Here is a 27,099-nt window from a genome sequence, read left to right on the forward strand (position 1 = left end):
GCCAAGAGGCATATGATGGTGTGTTGTTCATCCAGATTTGCAGCACATTTTGGGGATGTAATACAAACAAAACATTTATATCCCCAGAATCCTTATTTCTTTTGAAGCAAACCTATCCAATAGCTTTTAACTTTAATTGCAAAGTTCAATCACATTAAAAAAACTACTTAAAATAAATATAATCTAATTGAAAAGGTTAAAGCTCGTCTTAGAAATTGATGAAGAGCTGTTGACAGTTTCGTACACTAACTGGTAACTTAAGATGTGGAGAGGATGACAGCCACATTTAGACCACTATATACTATAGTATAAGCATAAGATGTAAGAACATATAAGATGAATAGCAAATATGAGAAAAGGGAAAGAGAAGAGGGGGTGTGAGTCCCCAACAACAGAAGGTTCCCAGCTGAAATCAAACCAGAGACACTGTGGCCATATGGCACAAGTCCTAGATCACTAAGCCCCAGAGGTGCCTATAAACTGGGGTCTTTTGAGTCATTTCCGTTATGCCTATAACCCCTCGTTTATACAGTAGTAACTGTATGGGAAAGACCCATAAGCGAGACTATTTTCATCATCTGACATCTGAAAATCCCTCTATATATACATGTATAATAAATGAAAAAAACATCTCTTTTTACTCAGCCATTATTGCTTGTAGCTGAGAGTGAAAGAGTGAGTGATAATACAAATGAGCTTTTCCTGAATTATGTATCCATCATCAAAGTAGAGAAGCGTGTTAATAAAAGACCACAGGCTTGCTGTGTGTGTGCGCGTTTGTGCGTGTGCGTTTGTGCGTGTGTGTGTGTGTGTGTGCGTGTGTGTGTGTGTGTGTGAGAGAGAGAGAGAGAGAAAGAGAGAGTGGGTGAGTATAGGAAAGAGAGAGAGAGAAAGAGAACTGATAACAGTTGGCTGCGTATTCCTCTCAGCCTATACTGTACAACCTCTTTCCTAAGAGGACCAAAAAACAGCCCGCAGCCATGCACATAGTCTCCTACACACTGGTAGAGGTCTTGTTTACTAATGAAATACTCAATGTTGTTTCTTTATTGTATGTTTTTACAGTCCCTACCAATAGTTTTCATTTGAATCATGTGGCGAAGCTTTGCTGTCTCATTTTGAACCTGAACATGAGTCAGAGAGCGAACAATAAAATGTCGCATAACATGAGGTTGTGATGAGTTATCTTGTTAAACACAGACTTCTCCATTGCTCCCCTATGGATCAATACCATTGGTTTTTACATGCTTCACTACAAAATGCATACATTCTCATTTTCAAGTTCATGCTGTACAGTTACAAAATTATGTTTAAGACGGTCACTGGTGTCAATTTATTTCAATACTGGGAACACCTATGAACATAAACTGATATTTAGCCGCTCAGAAAACTAAATGTCAAAGGTGCATAGTGACAAAAAACATAATTTACTCGGATTGAGATATCAATGATCTCTTCCTTTAAAGTCAAAACAAACCATATAAAATCAAAGGTGGCACCACATTTAGTTTGTGCTCATCGACTGAGGGCAGTTCAATCAGTTCTGCCACTGATGACTGAAAGCTTTTTAAAATCCTTTATCTGGCCACCAATTGCAACAACGAGCTGCACTCTAAGTGAATGAAAAATAAATCTGCACCTTATTTGTTTTTTCACTACTGCTAAAGAGTGTTAATAGACTTTGTCTACCTATGAATGACAACCAGGGCTGTACTGGTGTAAAATCCTAAATGAAGCAGCCTGGTTTGCTAAATGGTTAGTAGCAAAGTAAAATAACTCTTTGCGCTTTTTAGTCATGCAGGAGAACACACCTCTGCAGTTTACCCTTGGCACTGACATGGTTTTACTTTCCACTCACCCTGTAGCCATTAAAGCTTGTTGTTGTGTGACAAATTGTGCCGTGTCATGGTCATGGTCGGTAAATGGCTGAGACCTCCCTGTCCACTGATCAAGATGGCTGCCTTCCAAGATGATGACCATCAGGGGAAATGGGAGCAGGGGAGTCGGGGAAAGGTCAACGAGCCATACAGTAGATCGAGAAGGCCATGGTATCTGAAAGGTAAGTGCAGTTAATATATTTTGTACATTGTATTGTATACGTTTTTGTCACTGTATACAGTTGGTGGCAATAATACAATTTCAATATCTATTTATCTATATCAGTCTCATAACTCTCTGTAAGTATGTCTGTTATAATTGCTGCGTTTTGTCTGAACCCCCGCTGACTCATGAAATTCAGATGGGTTGAGTCATTCTTTAACTCATCTGTGCAGATCAGAGGCTGCAGCTGTGTGATCAACAGCACACCCTGCTACCTCTCTCTGTCTTTGTCTCTGTTGCACACTTAGACGTGCTGGTGGAGGATCCCTCTTTGAATATAAGCTATCAGTTTCTTTCTCTTTTTCAAAAATGATTACTTAGTGTTCCCCTTGTCTTTACTGCGGTTGGTGTGGTAACGTTAGGCAGCTTAGATGCGTTTGTCTTTGTGCTTTTTGGTTTGTGCATTGTGTTATAGTATAGTTGTTGGTTTCTGAATCATTGTCATTGTATCTAATAAGATTATCGTGAAAGTCCTTTTTAGATTTTTCTCAAGTGAAAGTATTGCTTCAAAACATGGCCAATACAGCATAAATTTCACCTTTGTGTCATTTTCCAAGAGCTTTCTAATACTGCATCTTCTTCACCTTTTAGGTTTGCCAAGTCAGAATCAGCTCATTGCTGCCCTCTGAGGCCAGAGAGCGGAGAACACCCACTGGTTTTGGACGGTTTTAGAGCAGTCTAAAACTCCTGACGTCGATTCATAACCACTTTTCCATGACCTCGATGGAAGTTCAAGAAAAGATGTGAAGGAGAATTCATTAGGATTTAGGAAATAGTAGTATTTCTGCGATGCTCAGAGAATGCACTGGCATGGGATGATGGGATCATGTGTCGAAGATGGACTACAAAAAGCGCATCTGATACTTCGCCCTTTGTGTTATATTATTATATTTAAATGTATTATGCAGGCTATTGACTGATTTAATATGAATATTGTGTAGCCAACCTACCTTATTGATGAAAAGTTTAGATATTGAATTGATGAAAACTACACTAAAAAACTCTAGCGTTTCAAAGTGGATGGTGTAAGAGAGACAACCAGAAAGAAAATATGAACTATATATAATATACTGTATAATATGTACGTGATTAAACTATGGTCAGAACAACAGACAAGGGTTGGCATAAGTAAAAAAAATAATCGAGAGGTCATCCATCGATGGTCTCCAATCAGCACTAGTAATTCTTCATTCTGTCTTCTGGGCTCATAAAGAGGAATGGGGGGTCAGGCTAATAAAAGATTCAAGCCTAAGAGGGGTTGACGTGCTTTCCTTCCCAGTAATTGGCTGCGGTCTTTGTGAAAGCGTAGAGTAATTGCAGGTTTCTGTGTTTTAATTAGTGCCGAAGCTTATTGCATGGCGCTTCCTCAGGTGGCCTGTGAATTCACCACACACAAAACCATAACAGCCACTGCTAGTCTGTGGAGAAGAGCTGTGCATCAACAAATAAACACATTAAACATTCCAATAAACCTAATTCTACACACACCTGTCTGCAGGTTCGAGAGATCAAATGAAAGTAACTAAAAGTCGAATGATACATTGTCTTATGTATATGCTGTGCAGTCAGTATCCTTCACTGAATGTCCATTCCTCTGGTGTCTGAGCAAGCCAATTAAGGCTAATTTAATGGAAAATGTATAACGTACTTGTATATAGTCTAGCAGATCTGCATGTGTTAGTGTTAAATAGTCATACAATTTCTTGTGACAATAATTAAATATGTTCTGCATACCCAACAAATATAGCACTGTGTTATAAAAATCCTGCCCATTTGTGGGGAAATGCATTACGAACAATCACAACTGAGCAGCTGTTGTTCAGCAACCAAATCCAAATAAATTGGAAAATGTACAGATTTGGCACTGACTGCAGACTTGCAATTATTTTTGAAAATACTGCACAACATCAGAATAAAACTCATGCACAAGCATTCACCAATTTTATAATTATTTAGATCAAATATTTTGAGTTTGAGAACAAAAACAAGGCATTTGAAGATATCTTTGGCTTTAAAAAGTTGAGATGTCAAATTTTCTGACATGTTCTTGACGATTATTCAGTTGATTATAAAAAACAACCAGATGAACTTATACTGAGAAGGATCCTTAGTTACAACCCCAATCCGTATTTTGAAATATTCTTACAATTTTTGAATCATGCTGACAGGAACAAGGGTTTCATACAATTTCAACATTGGTCCTGATCTTTAAAGAGGGATTATTTTGAAGACACACATACACAGTTTATCTTTTCCAAGTTTAAAGCTATTTATTTGACCAGAGAACAGAAGAATAACAGAAAATCAAAAAACAGCAAACACTTTCGGCCCTAAATAACAATCTAGTCAGGATAAATGAGGTCTGCTCAGGAAACCCATCAACATGCTTTTCTGGAAATCAGAATGAAAAACAATAAAAATGAAGCTCATGTCATCTTTAACTAAACGTGTCAAACAAGACCAAATTGAATGGGACAATTTTGAAAAAAAAAGTTTAAATATTATTTAGATTTATTCATTCAAATTGTGTCTCTCCACAGCTGCCCACTGCTTGGCCTCATGCCAGGACATCGATGCGTAAATTATTTCTTGCCAAATCTCTGTGGCACAGCCAGACCCCAGACCTGATCGGGGGCATCCTCCAAGTCACGGGAAAGTATCTGATCCTCCGACACTACATGCCCTCTGGAGCCGCGGCCAAACCTGCAAGCGAGGAGAGACAGAGGCAGCAGCTGATGTATGTCAAAGTAATATAATATATGGTTTGAATGAAAGACTTGTTTTTATCATGGACCTCAGAAGGAACAACCACACACTTTTGATGAGGCATAAACATGGAGAATTCACAAGCTGCAATTACAAAAGAATCATTCGGTCTGTTTGTCAAACTGTGTCGATGCAAAGCAAGATGTTAAAGATAAAAGACGTAAAGTTTAAGACCTCAAGTCTGAGACCACAATGTCAGGTAAAAAAAAAACATGATATAATTTTTGCCATAAAATAACTGGTTGGGTCCTGAACCATCTTAACTATTGATCTCAACGACATGATATTTAAATATAAAATGGGATTAGATATCAGATATGGAAAATAGTTCCAAATAGGTTTAATTTGATCTGCATGTGGATCAACCAACCTCGCCATTGCTGATAAGTTTTAAGCGAGACAAACTATTTGTATTATCATTTAAATCAATTTTCAAGCCCAAATCTCAAATATTCTTCTGTTCTGGCTTTTAAAATGTGGTTATTTGCAACTTTTTCTTGTCCTACATCATAGAAATTCAAGTATATTTGGCTTTTAAATTGATTTAAACTACCAGACATTTGATGACATCACATTGAATTCTTGTAAATTGCAATGGGTATTGTTCACCGATTTGGTATGCTTTACAGGCCAAACAATAAACCAAGAAAATCTTCAGCAAATGATTTGCTCATGAAAATAATCAGTTGCAGCCCTATCTGCACGGCTCTTGCCGTAAATTGATACTTACCAAAATTAAGGCTTATTTAAATCATATATGATGAATTCTGTCCTTTTCTTCTGAAAATCTTCATGCAAGCCTAACATGATCCATTTGCTGTTTTAACTCAAACATACATGAGTGATCCTACTGTGCTTTCATTAATGTCACATTTTTACTCTAGAATTGATACATATTTGGTTTTAATTCAGTGTTGATAGGGAACTGCTATAAAAAAAGGTTGAAAGGCAACAGTGTACTCGATAACTTATTTCCAGTGAGCTTGTGTTTAGTGTGTTCTGTGTATGTGTGTGTGCACTGACCTCTGTGGTTGATGGAGGACAGAGTCCCTGGTTTCTCTTGGAGAGCCGAGCAGCAGAGCTCTCAGCACTGCGGTCAGCAGACGGTCATCAATGCTGTCATCTGTGATTTCATTTTCCTGGAGCACAGCAGTGTACACATGAACAAATGCAAAAGCCTTGCATTAAAAAGAACAGGAATATGTTGGGATAACATCAAGAACCCAAACTGCATTCAATTATGTGTTGCAACACAAACCCCAGGGGGTCTTACTCTCAGCCCCGCTGCGAAAAGAGATCTTGAGATGTAGATATCAGTGTACAAAGGCAAATAAATGTACCTCATGCCCACTCAAATATCCATCCACCCTCATCTTTATGCAAAGGAAAACCAAGATCTGTCTCTGCACGTGACACATGGAAAACCTTATAATTTTCCTTGTGATCTGAATCCTCTTCCGTGCTCTGACTGTCTGTTGCCCTCAGAATAGATCAAAGTGCATTTCACACTGTTGATGCATGACGAGGAACACTGTCTGAAATCTAAATGAGGGATGTGATTTAGCTCGTCCCGCTTGATAAAAGGGCTCAAATCCCATTTACGGACTTCCTCACATAGTGACAAACTGCTCTGAAAATGTTGGCAAAACTTCAGGTTGTGTACGTTTTTCATTTAGCCTAATGTGGCACAGCAAAGAGTTCATATTTACATCCTGCCGAGAGACACACATGAGTTCACACATATTATAACTTAACCATGAGTGCCTGAGATATGTCTCAAAATTAGATTCACATTTTTTTAGACGCAAAAGTTATTTTGGCAAATTGGATGAAACATAAATCATTTGGGAGATAACACATATTCTAATGGTATATGTTCTTGCCATGGCAGGTTAAATGGAAGACTTGAAGTGAAGTGTGAGTGGTTTGTTGTCTCACCAGCCCCAGCAGGTGGTCGGCCATGTTCTCCTCCAAGTCTGGCAGGATGTCATTTTGGTCCAGACTGCCTTGGGTGTGAAGAGCCTGACTGACGCCAGCCATCGCCACAACCAGAGCCAGAAGAGTCACCATCGCAGCTGTGTCCATGGTCTCAAACCGAAGGGGAGGTCAGATGAATTCTGTTGACAAAGGCAGACGATTGGATTCTGGTTGTCTGATTACAATTACTGTGGACTTCAAAAGGCTCGGCTCCTTGAGAAAAGAGGAAATAGTTGTGCTGGTCAGGGTTACGTCTCCTCTTTGTGCAGAGTCCTGGATAACTTCAACGGTGGGAACATCCTTGCCGGGTCTTATATACGCCTCAGAGGCACTGGTTGAAATTCCCCAGGAGAGCTGGAGAAAGATGCTCCCGTACAAAGGGGAACAAGGGACAGGATGGAGGATGAGCCAGCCCCTAATATGAGACTTAACTAGGTCCATTTAGCAGGATCAGAGCATTAGGGATGCCTAAGAGCCAGAGTGTGTTATTATGTAGCCCTTAGGGTAGTGAAACGCAACTCTCACACTTATTAAACAGATAAATCCCACCAAATGGACTCTGATCCGTCAGTCCCTGTTGCACAGTAGTCCTCACTGCATGGGTGGACAAACAATATGGGAAAACACTCATCACCCACTTAATCAAGCGCCAATATTAAACCAACTCGTTGGCAGAACCTAATTGATCGGTTAGGGATAAAAGTAATAAACCCAAAACGGCTGAAAATACTGAATAAAAACAAAGCAGAAGTAAAATAAATGAACACGAGATCTACACATGTTATGCTTTTTAGTTTGTTTTTGTAAATTCAGCTTCTGAGCTAATGTATTTAAACTAAAGGATACATTCAACGATATCATCTCACATCTCTTGGTTTACAATAATGGCACTGATTCATTCATCAGTGAAGGATCAGCCTTGGAGTTTGTTTCTTAATTGTATTTCAGATTTATGTTGGCTTTTATTATCATCTTATAGAGTAAATTGTCCAAGATCATGTTTCAAGTCAGCGTATAATGTCGGGGTTAGCTCATGTTAATGTTAGTTAGAGGCAAATAGTTTGTTAAGGTTCATTATTGGGAGCAGTTCACCAAAGTCTCTATGGGTCATCAAAATCTTTTATTACACTGTGGAAGAGACGGTTTCATGAGGTTTCTTTCTTTAAAAATGCTGATTACGTTTTTTTTTGGAATGAAGCTTCTCCCAAAGGAACGCTTCATTTGCTAAATACTGCGGCATCCTTCTTTTTGTTAATTTTCAAACGAATACTGCTTAATTTGTGAAAGTGACTGGTTTATTTATTGCTGTATGTGTTCACTTTGTCTCTGTCTTTGACTGTGTGTGTGTGTCTGTGTGTGTGTGTGTGTGTGTGTGTGTGTGTGTGTGTGTGTGTGTGTGTGTGTGTGTGTGTGTGTGTGTGTGTACAGTTTGTGTGTACAGTGAGTGTGTATTTGTGTAATAATTAGTCACTTCCCCAATACTGCATGAGACATCAACAGATTTAGCTCATCAAAGTGCCTAATGTGCGACAATCCGCTTAGACTGTAACACACACACACACACACACACACACACACACACACACACACACACACACGCACACACACACACACACACACACACACACACACATACACAGTCTAACTGTCCCCGTTTAACTGCCATGGCAACCACGATGACATCTGAAGGATTCTGTGGGGAATTAGTTTTCATTAATAAGATCACAAGATTAAAGAAAAATCAAATTTGCTCACTCTGACAAGATAATAAAGTATACATGTATGTTTAGTCTGTGCTGTTTTGCTTAATTAAGATTGGGTTCATTTTTGAACACCTGTAGACCTTCATATGCGTTATCACGCCTTTCATATTTTGTTGTTGTTGGCATGGTCCTAATGAATTAAAAGATTTGATTTAGCATTGAGACTGGTGTCCAGTACAACAACACATTGACCTATTACCTTGATGATAAACATACTTGAATGCATACAGTTCCAACAATGTCAACAAAAAAGTAATATTTCACCAAGGTTGAATTTATGGCAGATCATATTGGATTGGATTCTAATCGATTGAACAGGAAACGGAGAGTATGTGACATGCTATTATGGGACATAACTACTACGTAACTTCATTACTGTGATCACATAGAAGGTTGTATAGATTTGGCTGAGGTTCAATCGAATATCATAAACACATAATCAGTCACCTATTAGTAAACAGCGGAAATGGTGTCTTCGAACATAAAACTGGAGGTTAGAGTTTCAAATGCTTCCATCGTCCGGTTGAGAAACATATTCGCAATATATCCACTATCCTCCCCAGATCTGAAGATGGTAAGCGAAGTCCAACATCTCTCTCTAACACCTGGCTCTAACCAACTGGTTCATGAATGTAGCTGCCAGGATTTTAATTGGACCTTAAAAGACCATGTATGACAAGAGAAATAATCTCCCTGATGGCCGCTAGTTAGAACAGGAAATGAAGCGAGGATTTAAAGCTCAGGTCAATCTGACCTCGAGCTCTATACGGCTGACCTGTACGTTGTTTTATGAAGCAGAGCGTACTGACGTACTGATGATGACTGTTATTATCAAATGACAAAACCTGTTTCCTATTCACCAATTCACAAGATCTTCATGTTGCATTTGACAGGAACACACTAATATACCATTATGTGTTTCTTCAAGAGGATGTACATCCAAAAGCAAATGCTTGTTTAAGTCTTTTTTTATGTGGCAGTAATATCTGTCTCTGTAGTGCAGCACGTCTCGTTGACACATTCATGTCTCAGGGTTATGGGCAACATTACCATGAAAATTAGGAAAATAATGCAAATGGAAAATGTATCCCATAAAGGCCCTGCTGCTCAAAACTCAACAACAACTATTTATTAAAAGAAAATCCCAAATAGGAGAGACCCATGTCTTAATGTGTATTTCAGTTTTCAGACTTTTGCCTCCATCTGGTGTTTTCAGAGTGAACTTCAGGATGATCAGTAACTGGTCACAACTGGTGGAAATTTCTAGGGAGAACAACACAACTTATACGTTATTTTGTTTCCTATACTTTTATTTACAATGTTAAAATGGTGCAGCCAAACATAGAATAAATAAAACACTAAGTTATGACAACATCCAAACACAAAATAGGGGAAGGTCAGAACAGCATCAGGAGCTTCATGCAGCTAATACAAGATTGTCCAGCAATACCAAAAAACAAGCTGACTCTTCATGCTTTACAGCCACTACATCGACCCAAATTAAATCCAAAGAGAGTTTGTGTGGTTTCTTGCCGACATGTTCTGCTCCTCTAGAAATCTTCTCTCCTGTCTTCATTTTGTTTATTTGTCCACATGTGTCCAATAGATGCTTCAGGGCAGCAGCCTGATTTAGTTTGTAAGTTGCCTTGTGTTCTTTACCAGTCGCTCACAATCTGCCACTTCTACCATAAGGCACTTGTATGCAGTCAGAAATGTCAGCACTGAAATGAATGTACTATCTTGCCTTGGCTGGTGTGACTGGAGTACAGCACCAGGAACAAATACAAGTGGGTTAATTTAGTACAAAGAAAAAGTTTTAAACTTATTCTACAAAGTTCATGATTTCTCTCAGTAACAAAAATACAAATAAAGATGTGGTTGAAAACCTCATAACTATGATCTAATTCAGTCATACATATTATTACATTTTGAATATGTTTTCGCTTTTCTTAAATATTTGGCTTCATGCAACTGCAGTGCTGTGGCCATGGCTGTCATATGTTTTTGATTTTTCATTATTATTCAAGCTCACTCAGGTGGTAAACTATTGATGTACAGTACAGTTAAACTGAAATATTAACAAAAAGTGAAAAAGATATTGACACAAAAAGGCATTTCTTTTCCTTGAATAAGGATTTACAAAAACCATCAGGTGAACTCATTTCCAGAGCAAACAGCAAGCCCAGAAAACAACACATTTAGAGTTAGGCAACATATTATTAAACCGATATTTTAAACATTTTCCCAATGTTTACCAGTGCTAACTAAAAGAAAATCCCAACACATCATTTATATTAAAAAAATGCATTTCTTTCATTGCTCATATTAGTCGTCAGTCTTACAGTAGTTAAGGCAAAAAAATGTTTTTGTCACGGGCAGTGGCTTCTTCGTCAAAAATGTCCAGTGTCTCTGTATGCATCTAAGATTATACTGTATGCTTGTGCATTCATGCGTGTCTTTGAATTGTGGTTTTCTGTCCTCCTTTGTTCGGATGACAGACGGTGAAGTCCATGTGAGCACCAGCGCTCCTTCTGCAGGCTGTAAAGCATATTGAGCAGCTAGACTGATTGTTGTTGAAGAATTGTTGTCGGCCTTCGGTATTAATTTGAACACGCTGATATAGATGCACAGTATAAATAAACTGTGCAAGGCCAGCCATCAGCAGGCTACAGCATGAGAGTGTATAGATCCAGTCACAGTGTAACAGGCCACCAATATGCAAGTACTGACACAGTACAGAGCACAGGATGTCATGATCTCAGTCTGTGGTGCACTTTGTTTAGTCAGTTAGTTCCAATGCAAAGACAGGATGAGTGCCACACATGGTGATTTGAATTAATTCAGTAGTCAGTGCTTCAAAGCAAGTTAGGAGGTCCCGTCGCTCCAGTGCGTGGCCCAATCCTTTTTATGGACAACTCCTGACTTCTCAGTATGGAACTGTGGCCGGTCCTCACGAGGAATCTTCACTGCGTGATACTGAGGCAATTTGTCTTTGTAGTGGGCCCGTTGGAAGAAGCCACACTGTTGGCACAGGAAAGAGGAAAGCAGGTAGGATAGAGAGGAAGAATAGCAGAGAGAGGGATGGAGAGGCAGGAAGGAAGGGGGAAAACAAATAATTAAGTGATGTCATATAATAGCAAATCACCTGCAATGGTTTGCCCTTATTTCACCAGATGAGAGTCTATTACAAGGAATGAAACTTTCCCGTATCATGCCTTGTAATAGATCGTATAGTTCCTCACTGACACACAAAACGAAAAAGTGATTATCTGACCTTGTGCAGTCAAAGTAACATTTTAATAAAAAGTCACATCCAACCAAGAAAGCACATCCACATGCTGAACATTTGATCAGTTTTAAGTGTCCTTGATTGAAACACCAACACGCTGCCAAAGTGCCGTTAAGGGAAAAAGCACACATTAATGTGAACAAAAACCCCTGCTGATATTAATAACCAGTTGATTCTGGCACCTGAATAAGCCAGTCGGTCATGCGATGTGAGTCAAGTCCCCATCGACTGGTGCCAGAATGAAGTGCAGATAATGAAACTGGGACGTCAGCAGCAGAGGCACAACACACAGCACAACAGGCAGCTAAAAAACCCTGACGGAGAGATGGCTGGGTGGTGTTCAATAGGAACAGATTACAAAGACAAGACAATGCTAAATACTTGGAATCAGGTTCTTTTAGACAAAATTAACAGCAAATTTGTGCCATACTTGATCTCATAACAGAGACAACCACACTAGCAAAATTGTGCAGGTTGATTCTGCAAAGTGCCTGATGGGTTCAAATGTAACAATATCCATCAGTTCAGCTAACCTCTGATACCATTCAGTAAACCCATCTCACAGCTACAATGTCACACCTTTTTGTTTTTGTTATTAATTGTGTCAAATTGTGGTAATATTTCACACTGTAATGAACACCACCAGCCACACCAGAGTGCATCCAGGAACAAGGCGGTTGTGGGTGAGTATTTTTACCGCTTGGAGGGAGAGGAGGAGGGGAGAGCAGGCCAGACTGAAATATCTTTTATCTTATAGTTCTGATGCCTGCTTCTCCGCCTCCGAGGGTTGGACCCCCAAATGGGCGCGGTAGTATTCCGTCTCATAGTGCTGGCGCCGCTCACTGCGTTTGAAGAACCCGCACTGGGCACAACAGATCACCACAGGAAAGTGATATATTGGAAATACAATGGGAAATGAAGAAGGAAGGGGATTTAGGAATAGAGAGTCCCCAGGTCGAAGTGAGAAGAGACAAAACAAAAGGGATGACACACCGAGGACAAACAAAGAAGGAAAGGAACAGATGAGAGTGAGCTAGAAGGAATAAAATGATATTGACAGAACAAAGCGGATAGAAATAATTGGACTACCAAGGAAAATGGTGACATAATGCCAGAGTAATGGCCAGTGGGGTGACAGGGATGAAGTCAATTAAACTAGAAGAACCCCTTATGAAAAGGCTTAATCTAAATCTAATGAAGCAAATATTTGTACATTGTTTGAGATACTTTGACTCGGACTTTGAAACAAAAAACAAGAAGACCTATGAAGAGTACTGTGTGTTACAAAATGCAGTGATAGTTAATTATCCTTGTGTGTGCTTTACCTTCCACAGTATGCAGACCAACAGAGTCAGCAGCAGGATGCCCGCCAGGACGGCTATGAGGATGATCCACCAGGGGATCCTGTACTGGTCAGTAAGACCAGGCTCAGGGTAGATCATCACTGGCACCTGGACGAATACAATCCAATTGCAAAATTAAGAGAAAAATAGAGATATACCTTATCGTGATTAATCAGTGAGTCAGTCACTCGTGCCTGTAATAATAATAGGTGTATTTAAATGAGGTTTAGAAATGTGCAGATTGCCAATTAATCTTACATCTTAGATACTGATGATAGCAATGTGTAAAAGGTTTCACCAACTAATATTTACTGAACAAAATGTAGTGCCGTTGTGTTTTTGTCAGGATACATGCTCCATGTTCGGAAGCCTGCCGATTACCTGAGCAGCAGCATCATTGAGGATCAGGTGTTTGATGCTGGACTTCACAGTGATGTTGGCTCTGACCAGCAGCTCCAGAGCACTGACTGCTGCAAACTCCTGACAGACAGAGAAAGGGGGACATCCTCATGTATACATAAACTGTTACACTGTTTTTTTGTTCATTCAGGTGCAGCTCTTAAAGTTGTGAAATTAAGTTGCTTGATTAAAATCAAATCCCCAGTTTTTTCTTCTAATAAAACATTTTTATTTTATTTTTGCTAATGCACACACAATGGGATCACAATTTTTGGTGAATCCATAACATAATATACCTTATAACTTCATATTTAAACTTTAAATTATCTTCTTTTATAAACTTATTTTTGCAGTTTTGGCCATCATCTATATCATGACAAACTATGAAACTAGGACCCAAAAAAATGTTTTATTGAATGTTCAAGGCAAACATCGTATTGGCTTTATATTTCCTGTCACTCTTGGATCTGCATGTTTAACAACAGTTGCAGCTGTGTTCACAGATTGCTGAAGCTGAGATGGAGAGGAATGTGCAGTGAGTTGCTGATGTAGTGATGACAGGTTTTTTGGTTTTCTTTACCTCTATGAAGCTGCTGTTCCACAACCTGGCATGGATCTTGAGGATAGCGTGACCGGAGAAGCTGTGGAGGGGACACTGAAAGAGGACACAGCGTGCCGACCCCAAGAGACAATCCTGGAAGAAAGAAATGACAGCTGAGGTGATTTTCAAATGACTTGGAGACAGCAACTATAAAGCAGTGAAAAGCAGAAGCAACAAAGCAATTTTTTCTTTTGTTCAATCTGTATTTTCCTTTCCCTCTTACCAGTTTGAGCGACTTGCGTCTCTCCGAAGCTGCCACAGCTGGGGTGGTTCGTCCCATGCTGCCTTTTGTCGCCACTTGACCTTCCTCCTTTGGGTGGGACCGACGCGTTCGCCCAGCCTGGTGGTAGTGACATATTCATACAGGAGGAGAAAGATCAGTCTCGGAAAAACATGAACAGTTTGTACAGTGTAGAAGTTTAGAGCAGGAGGATGATGTTGAAATAAAAGACTTGTCAACCATGTGTTAGTTTACATGCAGCTGTGTTTAAACAATGCTCTCCATTTCTAACCACATTTATTTGCAATATATTTAAGACAGAAAAGGAGTGTTTTTGTCATTTGAAAAATGTGTAACATTTCCACATTTTGTAAACATGTGTAACTGAGAATAAGATAAGACAGTGTAGACCTAATAAAGAGGTTTCTATTGCATTATATATTGTCCCCCAAAACATACACTGTAGTTGCTATACTCACATTGTGATTAATTAAAGGAAAAAATTCCCAATTCACAAATGATGGACGTGTGATTTCTGGGCTAAAGGAGTTAAGGAAAAGAAGCACTGAAGCTGTGTTCATCAGCATTCAAAACATTCAACCAGTTACTTTGAGGTTTAATCTTGAGGAATCTTTAGGATCTTTAGGAATCTTTAGGAATCTTGTCTTGGAGGCCAAAAGACATCGATCAACCGCACCTTATGTGGCAAAAATGAGCTTTGCTCTGCTTACCTTTTGATTGGCAGGCTGTGGAGCTTCTGCAGACGAGGAGCTGTGGAGCTGCAGAATATTCAAGGCCTCAGTTGGGGTGCACTGGGTGTCTGGGTGGCCCTCAAACTTCAAGCTGACGGGATACAGAAGCCATTTCTCATTGGCCAGTTCGTAAGGCCACATGATGTTGAGGAAAGCTGAGCCGAGCATTTGCAGAGCTTGGCCAGGATTAGCAACCTGACAGAAAAAAGAATATCATACAGATTATATTAAGATGTGTTTCTTCTTGTAGCAATGACAGCAATCTAAACTCACATGCAGGACCCCCTCCAAACACACACACACACACACACACACACACACACACACACACACACACACACACACACACACACACACACACTCATTCCTCACCACAAACTCAAAATCCACAGGGCTGCCGATGTCCTCCAGACTAGTCATGCCACTCTCTCCCTTCACCACCCCGCTGAAGAACAGCTGGTGAGGACGGGCAAAACTGCAGTAAAACAGGATCACATCAGTGAGGCCGGGCAGCTGCATACACACTCACACAGCTTCATAAAGCATGTATCTGTTTACTAGGCATAGTAGCAATGTGGTTTAAGCCTGGGATTATAGCACGTCTCTCAAAACAACTGGAAAAGAGCAAGATGAACCTTATTTACTCAAATTCATGCATGTACATTGTTAAACCCCACAGAACTTCATTTCCAATTCTTGAAAATATGTGAGGCCAAGTGTATAAGATGATGCTCAGTTTATCTCGAAAATCTTAGTGGAGAATCAATGAAGAGTTGTAAGATGCTGATAGATAATATATGTGACACTGTCAGACACAACACACCTTTCTAAGCCATATACAGTTTTTTACTTTGATGAGAAACTGTTTTAAAATGATTAACTCACCCACTGACAGACAGGGGGAGCTCTATCACAACTTTAGCAAAAGCTGTGACTGGCGGCAGTTCAGGCTGCTCACTGATGCTGAGGACAAAAACAAAAACAAACACTGTGATCAATGTTTATTTGGGATTAACAAGTCAAATATATGCACTTAAATAAGAGATGTATTGGACATACGTTGTCAACAAGAGATCTGCTGTCAACTCGGTGGTCTCAATTGTGATGTTAGATGTATCCAAGTTGATGGAGAATTTTAGCTGAAAAAGAAACACATAAACTGATATTTCATCACACATAATTACACTATAAATGGCATCTTTTAATCCTGACAGTCTTCCCAGCTTTAACTGAATTCACACTGTTTTGTTTCCGTACCTTCGTATCTCGTTTCACAGGGTTTCCCAGGTCACATTCAACTTGAGAGGCATTCTGGTTCACTTGGCATCTCATCTAAAGTCAATCAGGATATCAAACAAATACTATCAGCAAAAACAGAAATCCAAACAGACATGTTTCTAGTTTATGAAGTCACCTCAACGCCATGAAATTATAATTTGTTCGTCTCAACCTGAGGTGGGATCCTGGAGCCAGCGTACGACAGAGAGTTTGGAAGGGAGATGAGCAGCTGAGCAGCGTGGGCGTCATCTCCGTCCTCCTCAGGTAGCAGCGGGTCGGAGGGTATGTTGGTGACACTGATCTCCAGCACCACCAACCGCGGGTCTGACAGGGAGAACACCTGCACATCATCCTCATCTCTACATGAAGAGAGTGGGAAACTCTTTAAAAGGCGTACCTTAATCTAAAATCTCAACTCGCACCAAAAGATGAATTTAAGAAACAGGCATTGTTTTCTGACCACATACACATAACTGTTTGTGTTAGGATATAGGAAACAGTCTCTCAGAAAACAGTTCACATCATCATTGCCACCGACTAACACAGAGTGGGCTCATCAGACACTAACTTTGGCAGAGGGGTGAAGAGGTCAGAGGTCAGGGGTTTCGTTCCAAACTGGTAGCTCAGCTTCAGGTTGCTCTGGCAGATTTTGTCGCTGCCGCATCCTTCTCGAAGGAAGTTCACCTTCACAGGGTCAACGAGACAGACGTGAAGTTGTTTATTAAATCACAAAGAGCATTCAACATCTAGTTCAGCTTTTATAATACAAGATTGACTTAAGTAGCATAGCAAATGCTGAAATGAGTTCATTTTTGTATCAATTCAGTTATTTTTTAAGTTCCAGCTTCTCTCATTTTGGGGTTTTCTTAGTCCTCCGGAACTAGAAAGCAAAATGTGTTGGGGTTTTTGATTTGGTTTGTTTGTTTCATCCAAATTTCTTTAGACTAAACCATTCATCAAAAACCTAATCAACCAATGCATTGTGTAGCCCTATTGCATTACATGTCTGCATGATTATACTTGAAATAAGCAGCAGATATGTGGGGTTCAAGGGGAGAAAACTGCATGGGATGAAAACCCATGGATGCAGCCAGTGGATATGTGTGTGAGGAGGTAAAAAGGTGATTCAGTATGAAGCTTCAAGAAAGGATGCTGATTTAAAAACATGTGTAAAGGATCTTCACTGCAGCAGTACTGTGAGGTAATTTTCTAACGGAATCAAACCAAGCAGGGTCTTTTTCTACAACAAGTATGATTCTGCATGCTTATTTTGGTATTATAATAAAATTTCCAACTAAATATGCTTTATATGTCATATGTGTTGGGCTTTAACTTGCCTTAACAAACCTGAGTTACTGCAGAAAAGAATGTTGATCGGAATGTGTTTCATAAATCTCCACTTCTTTATACAGTCATTTTCGGGTAAGTGTGGCCCATTAACAGTAATCCGGGCAATAAAATACTTCAGCTTCCTTTCGGTTACAGACCTCAGAGTGCAGCGTGTTTGACGGGGAAACACTCAGCACAGGAGCCAGCTTCTCCAGCCTCTTGGCACCTGAGTGTCTGCGTGGTGGCACTTGCTTGATAGTGTGGGTTATCGCCAATGAGATCGGACGCAGTTTGTCACGGATGTTCTCCTGCATGGACAGAGAATACAAAAAGATTAATGGACAACAACTGGTTTGGTCAAATAGTGTATTTGTGGTGTATGATAATACTAATAAAACAGAGGAAAGTATTTCATTCCTCATGATATTTTTCATAGGCAATTCACAAAATAGAAAATAAACAAGTCATCTTCATACACATATCTGGGTGCTCTGATAGAGGCCACTGTATATGGAATCCTCATATATAATTTATTCGTAAGAAGATACAGCTGCGCATACTTTCTTCGTGGACTCAGATAACCCCAGTGGCCAGAGTACTGTTTTTTAAATTAGTGATTCAGAGTGTCATGCTATACTGCAGTACGGCCTGGCTAGGCAGTTCAAACTTAAAACTATATATATAATCAAATCCAAATCCAAATATTAGCCAACCTGAGCCACTCTCCTTTCAAGCAAACAGCATAAAGAGCATGCTTATACAGTATCTCTTCTGACTCCTTGAATGCCTTAAAATCATTCACAAAAGATTACCAACTTCTGCCCTCCAGTAGGCGATATAGAGCTAATTTAAACTCAGACCAAAGATCTGAGTGCCGCTAAATAAGATCTGAATCCAGAGTATATAATCTAATATGTATAATTGTCATAACAGTTTGAATGTGTTTTGTACATGTACATCTAGTGGTGTGTGTGTAACTGTATATTTAACCTGTGTGTTGATAAATAAATATATATATATATATATATATATATATATATATATATATATATATATATATATATATATATATATATAAAACTGTGTAATTAATGCCCTGACACTCAAAAGGTGGATAGTAATCTACCTACAATTGCTCCATTATTCCATCTTTTGCTGCAAGAGTAATATAAAATACAAAACACAAGACCAAAAGCCACCAGTTATTGTCTAAACTAAGTTACTGACATGGAGCTGGAAGGTAGCAGTTGTGCACACAGGGTGACGCTGCCGATGCAGCTCCACTTCTTCTATCTGAGTATACTCCGGCTCCAGGGAACTGCGGCCCAGGAAGTTTACGCGGTGCGGGAGGCCCAACTTCCTGCGCTCTGTGTCAGCTTCAAAGTGCACCAGGAGTGCTTGAAGGAAGTAAAAACAGGGGCGATGCATGAAGAGAGATGGAGGGATTGAAAAATGTCAGAACGCACACTGAGAGCACTTAAAGAGCCCACTGGGGGCCAAACATATATGAACCCCCCATCTGAGGGAATACAGTATTACACAGCTGTGATTTAATCAAAATAAAGTGCGATGTTACCCCACAGATAAGGTTACGTTCCACTGTAAATAGAAATGACTCCCACATGAGAGACGGACACAAATGGTCTTGAAAAGCAAGGTGTGACTTACTTATGTGTGGTGAGTAGTGTTCTGGGTGGGCTGTGAAGGTGAAGCAGGCCTTGACCTCCATGCTAAACAAGGCAGACAAAATTATGATCTGTTACAACACTAGCTTAGATTGAAATTAATAAAACAATCATAGGGATAAATACATTCACAGCTGTTTCTTTCAAATGATCAGTTTTTACCAGACTCCTTCTCTGCCCTTGCAGTTGTGCTGTTCCAGATCAATGAACTGAGGGTCGATAGATATATCTCTGATCACATGGATGACTGGGCGAGACCTTGGGGACACACAAAAACACAAAGAGTCAGGAAGAATCAATTATATGGGAGGTAAATATGTCAGATTTAGGATGACACTTGGATTTTATGTGTCTTTAATGTTTTCTTAGATTTGATCATGATCAATCCAACAATACAAATTGAACATTGGGCCTTTTTGTTTGTCAAATGCATTAAATTATCGAATTGAGGATTTCATTTGGGTTTTTAGCTCAATATTTTCTCACCTGAAGAGAACCACTGAGTCATTAAGAGAGCCCACCGCAATATCAGGGTAGTGGTTATTATCGATATCCAAACCACCTGAGATGGAGTATCCAAAACATTTCACATCAAAGTCACGACCGTCCAGCACCTGATGGGATTAGAAACACTGGTCATTCAATCAGTCACTCTCTTATTCTTCTTCATCCTTCTTTTCATCGGTTGGTTCATTTCAACTCTGTTGTATGAAACTCACCTGAGCCGGTTTTGTTTCAATTCCAGAATCTGAGCCTCTGTAGATAAAAACTTTGCCATCTCCATCAAACGGTGCCCCCACAGCAATATCTGAACATACAGATAGGGAAATAATTCAAAAACACTTTTAAGTGTTCAAACGTATCATTTAATTAATTCTAATTAATATTGAAATAGTTTAAAAGAAGAACTTTAGGAAGGTTAACTGGATTAAAACCATTTACATCCATTTGTTTTACACAGCAGCAGTAGAAATTGAACAGAATCAGTCCCTTTACATTATTGTGTTATAATAAAAACCTTTGATCTTACCTCCGTATCCGTCCTGATCCAGATCTCCTATATTGCCGACTGTAATCCCAAACATGGAGTCGTAGGTCCCGTTGAGCCGGATGGGCCGAGCCTGATCATCCCAGTGACCGAAGGGGTTCAGGTACACATACACAGCTCCACCAATCTCTGCCTTACGGTCAAAGAAATTAGGAGCTCCAACAATCACATCTGTCCAACTGGGGACAGAAACAGAGGATTATAAATGAATATCAAACATTTGTAAAGTACTGAATTTAGTTTTTGGTGGACCTTGAACTTATTATTGAATTGTTTTAAGCACACACCCTCTCATCCACAGTCACAGAAAATGCAACTAAGTACATTTACTCTGACTGTACTTTTGAGGTAAATAATAATAATAATGCATTTCATTTTTATCGCACTCTTCCTTCAAAGGAATCTCAGAGTGCCACACATATAGTAAAAACAAATAAAACCGATTAAAACATAGTTAAAGCAACCCATAAAAATAAAAAAATAATACTTGTGCATTACTTGAGTATTTCCATTTTATGCTACTTAATATTTATGTTCCTCATTCAATTGAAATGCATGTAATGCATCACTCCACTACATTTATTTTACAGCTATAAGTTACTTTACATGTAAATAAAAGTATAAAATATGATGCTTTGTCATAGATTAAACTAATTATAAGATGTTAAATATGAAATAATATAAAGCAGTTAGTTTAGCTCTCTATAATGTAATATGTCATATGTTAGTGTCATTCTCCAGTCGTATAGAAGTATAACGGGGCCCATTCAGCGTAACGAGCACTTTTAGTTTTGACACTTACATATATTTTTCTGAAAATACTTATATACATAAGGTAAAATACTGAATACTGAATACCCCTTTCACTACTGGTCAGTCTTATCTATTTAATGATGATCATCTCGATTGACTCCTCATCCAGCATTTCCTCACCCGTCCCTGTTTAGATCCGTCGTAGCTACCGAGTACCCAAATGAAGACGCCAGCTCCTCCCCCCAGAAGATGTGCTGTGGCACCAGTCGGTATACGTTGTCTTTCCGCAGCAGCACCACTGCCCCTGTGTGATTGGCTCGAGGTGCACCCGCCACGAAAGTCAGCTCCCCGAGGCTCATAATCCCCATGGCCGAGTCCACAGAAAACCCTGGAGGACGGAAGGCCGGACGGAGGAGAAGATGTGGAACAAGATGGAGGAAAGGGTCAGGGTTAGTATTGACCGTGGAGCTCAGAGGCTCATCTCCTCTCTGTGTAGCAGGGCCAGCTCATCTTCTTACTAATGAAATGTGTGCCTTAAGTGACTATTGATTTTATGCCAAACTCATGATGGGTGTAAATGTCCTGTGAGCATGTGTTTGAAGATTGCTGGAGGCCGGCGAATGGATATATGTCCACGGGTAAGAGCAGGAAAGCCTGATTGTGAGTCGTGACGTTATCAGGAGATGTATGAGGCTTCACCGAAAGTCCCGTGAGATTCATGATGCTGCTGTTCTGTATCAGCTGCCTAAAGTGAAGGCAGGATATAAACATATGGATGGACGTTAATTAGATTTATAACCTAAACTATTCTTTTGTGTGGAAGTATATGTTTTTGTGTGTGTGTGTGGGGCGGGGTGTAAAGGAATGTGTGCTTGCATATAAATCAGGTAGAGCTAAGGATTGAAAGTGGAAGGGGGAGGGTGTGTGTGTGTGTGTGTGTGTGTGTGTGTGTGTGTGTGTGTGTGTGTGTGTGTGTGTGTGTGTGTGTGGGTGTGTTTGCTTCATAACAAGATGTGTGTTAAAATATACTTATCAAGATGTGAAAAATAGCACGTCATATCAAACATTTCACCTGAACAGAGAGCAACCACATGCATTTGCTTCACTGGTTTAAAAGCATGCAGGTGGGAGGGTGCGAAATGATCAATCAGGACATGATCTGTTAGTCCTGAGTAAACATGCAGGGGGAGACACAACGGAGACAAACAGTGAGCAGCTCCAGGGTGGCAGGTGAAGAATGCGACAGTCTGCATCGCAAGTCCTGTAAAAACCAACGGAGGGAGACAAAAGGTGCAACTTTTTCCAGGGCGGCTTTTGACCCACAGGCTCGCTACAGGGTCGTCTCTATAAAGCTAAATGGGGAATGAAAGCTTAAGGCAGCAAAACGCTCGTGAAAGGGGCCCTGCAACAGCGGTAATGTTTCTGCACTACCCTCATTCAAGTCTTTGCACTTTTCACTTGCAATGATATTGCACAAATATACATGTTTTTTGTACTGTCGTACTGTTATTTCTGCCTTCAGTTTTACTTTATATATGTATCATACTGTGTTGTCTGTTGTCGTCGTATCCTGTTCAAATTTAAAATATTTGACATGCTTATACATGTTCTGTGTGTGTAGCTACAACTGCATTTCAGGCCCAACATTGAGCCTTACTGTTTAGTTTTGCTTAATTGCATATGGTCAAAGAAACTATTTGAAATAGGTGGGTGCAAATTTTTTCTTCTTCAAATGTTTAACATAGAATTTAAATCTTGTGGGATTTTATTCCATGTAATATACTTTAATCGGTGTATCTATTATCCTGTGGAAGATGCCTCACTACACCGATGTGCAGTTATTCATTACTCATGAGTGAGGGTATCTACCTTATTATAATGTGTAATTCCATATCGTATTCTCTGTATGTCCTTAACTTCCCATTCATTTTTAAATTGTAATATATTGTTTCATGTATTGTCTCATGCATCATATTCAGGGGCAAAAGTTTGATATGTGAAATATTGCAACACTTTGCACTTTTATTCACTCTTTTACTTTTCCATTTAATTATTTTTCTCTTTTATTCTGTTTTGTCCCATCAACTCGATTTGTAAATATTTTTAAATAAAAACTGATTATTTATTTCTTCTTACCAGGTTCTTTTTTTCTTTATTATTTAAAAGAAATTATGCAGCACAAGGTCAAGACCAGAATTTGTTAAGATGATGAGCATGACTTGTTTTTAATAGCGACAACACTGTCTCCATTATTTTTAGAAAGCATGCAAAGGTGTGGCATATCATCTGGTTAGGATCAATGGAAGCATGTGAGTTTTAAATGAAGGCCAAAAGAGGTCATGTGGGAATTAGTGTTGTCATGGAGACGGCTCAATGTGGAGAGCGGGAGGGTAAGCAGGCTTGGAGGTATGTGAATAAAGAGATTTATGGCAGATGCACACACTTTGTGAAAAGTAATAACTGGAACAATCACAGAAACCGGTTGTGTTAAGCAGACGAGGTGTCGTTACACATGGACTTAGCGTCCATGTGTAACCAAGAGATTCACAACAAAAACACACTTGAGTCCACCACTTTGGTCCAGACATAGCAATCTCAAAAACTACTTCATGGATTGCCATAACATTTTGTGCAGACATTCGTGATCCCCAGAGGATGAATCCTACTGACTTCTCCTGACTTTCTCTCTAGCGCCACCAGCAGGTCAACGTGTTCAATTAAATATCTCGACCTGGATCTCTAGATGGTCAGGTCCCCAGAGGATGAATCCTATTAGCTTTAGTGATCTTCTTACTTTTCTTCTCGCGCTACCATGAGGTTTACATTCATGGTTTTGAATATAATCTGTCAACAACTATCACATGGTTTGCAATGAAATTTGGGACACACATTCATGATCCCTTCAGGATAAATTCTCAACTTTGGTGATCTAAACGTTTCATCTAGCGCCAACATGAGGTTGAGATGTTAACATGTCCATTACTTTGGTGTATGACCAAACCTGCAAAACTAATGACATTCCCACTGTCCTCAACTGTACTTTGTTTTTAAGGCTAGCTAGCAAATGTTAGCATGCTAATATAGTAAACTAAGATGGTTTAACATTATACCTGCTTATCATCAGCATGTTAGCATAATAACATGCTGATGTTAGCATTTAGCTCAAACCACCTCCGTGCCTAGAAAGGATGTACACCCTTTGTCTTCTTTGTTAATAAAACGTAAATCGATTTAGTAAAACTATGGCAACTGACGAGAAAACCACCACCACCTAGGAAGCTGTGTACCAACACACACACATGCAATTTGAGTCAACACACTACAGACGACAGAAATCTACAGACAGAACAGACAAACACCCCGTTGCTACTCAAAAAGACAACCATCTCCTCGCCATTATCGAATCAACAGCTAGAAGGTGAAGGTGACAAATAATCACAAAAATTAAATTAAATTAAATTAAAGGTTGGGATGGCTGTCTCATTTGAACAGTGCAGGTAATACGGTCCCATTTAGTACATAGATTACACACTAAAAATCTATCTAGAATTAGCAGAAAGGATTAAAACGAAAACGGAGGAGGACTATTTCCACTACAAGCCCAATCCGGTCCAAACAAAAACACCTCACGCCTACAAACCTAAGTAGCTATTAGGAGCTACATCCTCAAACGCTGTGGGCCGGCTGGAGGGCTCCAGAGTTTTGTACAGCAGTGCATCTTCAATGGGGCTAGCCATGAACAAGAGCCCTATGGCCCAAGACAGGAAAAGAGCGAGAAAGAGAGAGAGACAGAGTACGAGCGTAGGAGGGGAGTGATGGGGTGGTGAAATGGTGAGGGGGTGAAAAGAGAGAAAAAAAGAGGAGGAAAGGGAGGTGCAGGTGAGACAGGGTGTGATTGATTGGGGTTTTGTCTTTGTGGCACCACAGCGGTCCAACCAAACCACTGGGTACCTGGTGGAGGGACGACGTTTCAGGCTCAGACGTTTCAGGCTCAGACTGCCCTCCGACTGGTTGTACACCACCCTCTGTAAAGTTGTGACATGTTTTTCTGTACTTTGTTTTCCGAAGAGGGCGGTAAATGGAAGGAGGATAACGTCATTGTTGTTGGTTTAATTTATTTTTGGTAAATATTATAAATATTTGTTTAAGAATTCATGCCAGGCCGCAGAAAGCTGTCCACCCAGATTCACATGAGAAGCGTTAAAAAAATGAGGTGGAGTAACTTTCAAGGCTCCGTGAGTCACACACAGATAGGCTCATCCAGATATAATCCACTGGGAATGAGCAGTTTGAGGCATTTTGGCAACTGCTACTGTTACTAGCTGCTGTGGTTTTGGCAGCCATGTTGCAGTCCGGCCTGAGCCCTGATGTCACCCTCCACCGGCCCTCTCTTTCTCTCCTGTGCACAGGCAGCAGTGAGCAGGGAGGGCTGATCCTACCCAGGTAACTGTGGGAGGGCACAGGGATGAGCTGGGCATTAAGTTGTTTCTGATCTGCCACCTCGTAGGGCCCGTCGTCATAGAAACCGAGGTCGAGCAGAGTCTGGTTTAGGAGCTGGACGCGCATCTCACCTGGAATGGAAACAGGTGAGGGCACAGCAACGCAACGAGCACACACAGCTGTCATCAGAATACAAACACTCGTATTACCTGTTGCATGCATGCACGAGTACTTCATACTACTTAATAATAATTATAATAATAACTACATAATAATAATAATATGTACTCTATGTAGACTTGTCATAGTATTCTGTTTGTAGAGTGGAAAGTCAAGATACTTTACCATTTTAGACTAGCAGGAAATGATACAATACACATGCAATGTTGGACGTCATAAAACTTTGTAGGACAGCTCAAAGTTAACCTTCAAAACGAGACAGCAAAGTTTTTACACATATTTTAGTTGTTTTTAATTATTTTTTATGGAGCTTTTTTATCAGCTATAACAGCTTGTCCATTTAGTTTTGGCTGAGTAGTGTTCATTGACAGCACACAAATTCTACTTCATTGTTGTCAATTCCACTGTGAATACACTACAAAAAATGAAAATCTATATAAATATGAGGCGCACACATATAATTACACTTGTTATCCATCTAAATACAGGTTCTGTAGTAGACACAGTTCTTCCATTTAAAATAACTTTCATTGAACTCAGAAACATTATATTTGCATCCAGCAGAACAATTATCATTCTAATTGTTTTAGTATAAATTAAGATAAACATGAGAATTGATCATCATGTTTCAGACAAAATGAATCAATCCAGTAGCTCTGATAACTGCACCAGATACATCTCAGTGCTTTCTGTGATTAGGTGCATGTTGCAGCTCTGCATAATGTCCAATCACAAGATTGGACATTATGCTAATAATTTGATTTATATGATGTATAATTTGATCGTTTAAATCCCAAACTGTACTGTCCTGTTAATTATACTGCTTACATGAGTTGGCTCATGGGTTGGCTCTCTTCTCTAGCTTACCTTTCCAGTTGTAAGTTCCCGGAGCCCCAAACAGGATGAAGTTGTTGTCTGGGCTGAAACTGACGGAGAGTCCCTGCTGACAGAAGCCAAACTGCTCGTGTCCCTGCGGCCGGCCCTCGCAGAACTTCCATTCCCCTCCGTCCAGGTCGTCTCGTTCTGTCAGATCATCACTCAGGACATAGCAGCGTCCGATAGGGTCGCGAGTCTCTGCCGGTTTATTCACGCGTTGCCTGAGCTCATACAGGTGAGCGCAGGTCTGGACAGGAAATGGCATGATACTACTTATTATTGGGATTTACTGAGCTGTTA

The 27,099-nt window shown here is 39.9% G+C and overlaps 2 protein-coding genes across 2 annotated transcripts in view; both read right to left on the bottom strand.

The window, feature by feature from the left end:
• Positions 1–4,682: 4,682 nt before the first annotated feature.
• On the bottom strand, positions 4,683–6,951 carry npffl (neuropeptide FF-amide peptide precursor like; the record flags this gene model as incomplete). Its single annotated transcript, XM_079218509.1, has 3 exons — positions 4,683–4,803; positions 5,890–6,005; positions 6,805–6,951. 3 exons carry the CDS (start codon positions 6,949–6,951, stop codon positions 4,683–4,685), a joined length of 384 nt encoding a protein of 127 aa, XP_079074635.1.
• A 2,953-nt stretch (positions 6,952–9,904) lies between these two features.
• Positions 9,905–27,099, bottom strand: part of itga7 (integrin, alpha 7) — a gene marked incomplete at its 5' end in the record, with an annotated part of 32,899 nt that continues 15,704 nt past the window's right edge. Inside the window, 23 exons of the mRNA XM_079218683.1 lie at positions 9,905–11,627; positions 13,221–13,346; positions 13,620–13,718; positions 14,218–14,331; positions 14,462–14,578; positions 15,190–15,405; positions 15,583–15,685; positions 16,096–16,173; positions 16,270–16,349; positions 16,468–16,542; positions 16,661–16,847; positions 17,057–17,172; positions 17,976–18,125; positions 19,045–19,214; positions 19,486–19,547; positions 19,665–19,760; positions 19,989–20,116; positions 20,222–20,310; positions 20,533–20,729; positions 21,484–21,691; positions 24,944–25,051; positions 25,743–25,874; positions 26,791–27,046. Of these exons, the coding sequence (XP_079074809.1) occupies positions 11,472–11,627; positions 13,221–13,346; positions 13,620–13,718; positions 14,218–14,331; positions 14,462–14,578; positions 15,190–15,405; positions 15,583–15,685; positions 16,096–16,173; positions 16,270–16,349; positions 16,468–16,542; positions 16,661–16,847; positions 17,057–17,172; positions 17,976–18,125; positions 19,045–19,214; positions 19,486–19,547; positions 19,665–19,760; positions 19,989–20,116; positions 20,222–20,310; positions 20,533–20,729; positions 21,484–21,691; positions 24,944–25,051; positions 25,743–25,874; positions 26,791–27,046 (3,063 nt within the window). The 3' untranslated portion in view covers positions 9,905–11,471. The remainder of the gene's footprint in view (positions 11,628–13,220; positions 13,347–13,619; positions 13,719–14,217; positions 14,332–14,461; positions 14,579–15,189; positions 15,406–15,582; positions 15,686–16,095; positions 16,174–16,269; positions 16,350–16,467; positions 16,543–16,660; positions 16,848–17,056; positions 17,173–17,975; positions 18,126–19,044; positions 19,215–19,485; positions 19,548–19,664; positions 19,761–19,988; positions 20,117–20,221; positions 20,311–20,532; positions 20,730–21,483; positions 21,692–24,943; positions 25,052–25,742; positions 25,875–26,790; positions 27,047–27,099) is intronic.

Source organism: Taurulus bubalis (genome assembly GCF_910589615.1).
Source record: "Taurulus bubalis genome assembly, chromosome: 5".
Classification (NCBI taxonomy): Eukaryota; Metazoa; Chordata; class Actinopteri; order Perciformes; family Cottidae; genus Taurulus; species Taurulus bubalis.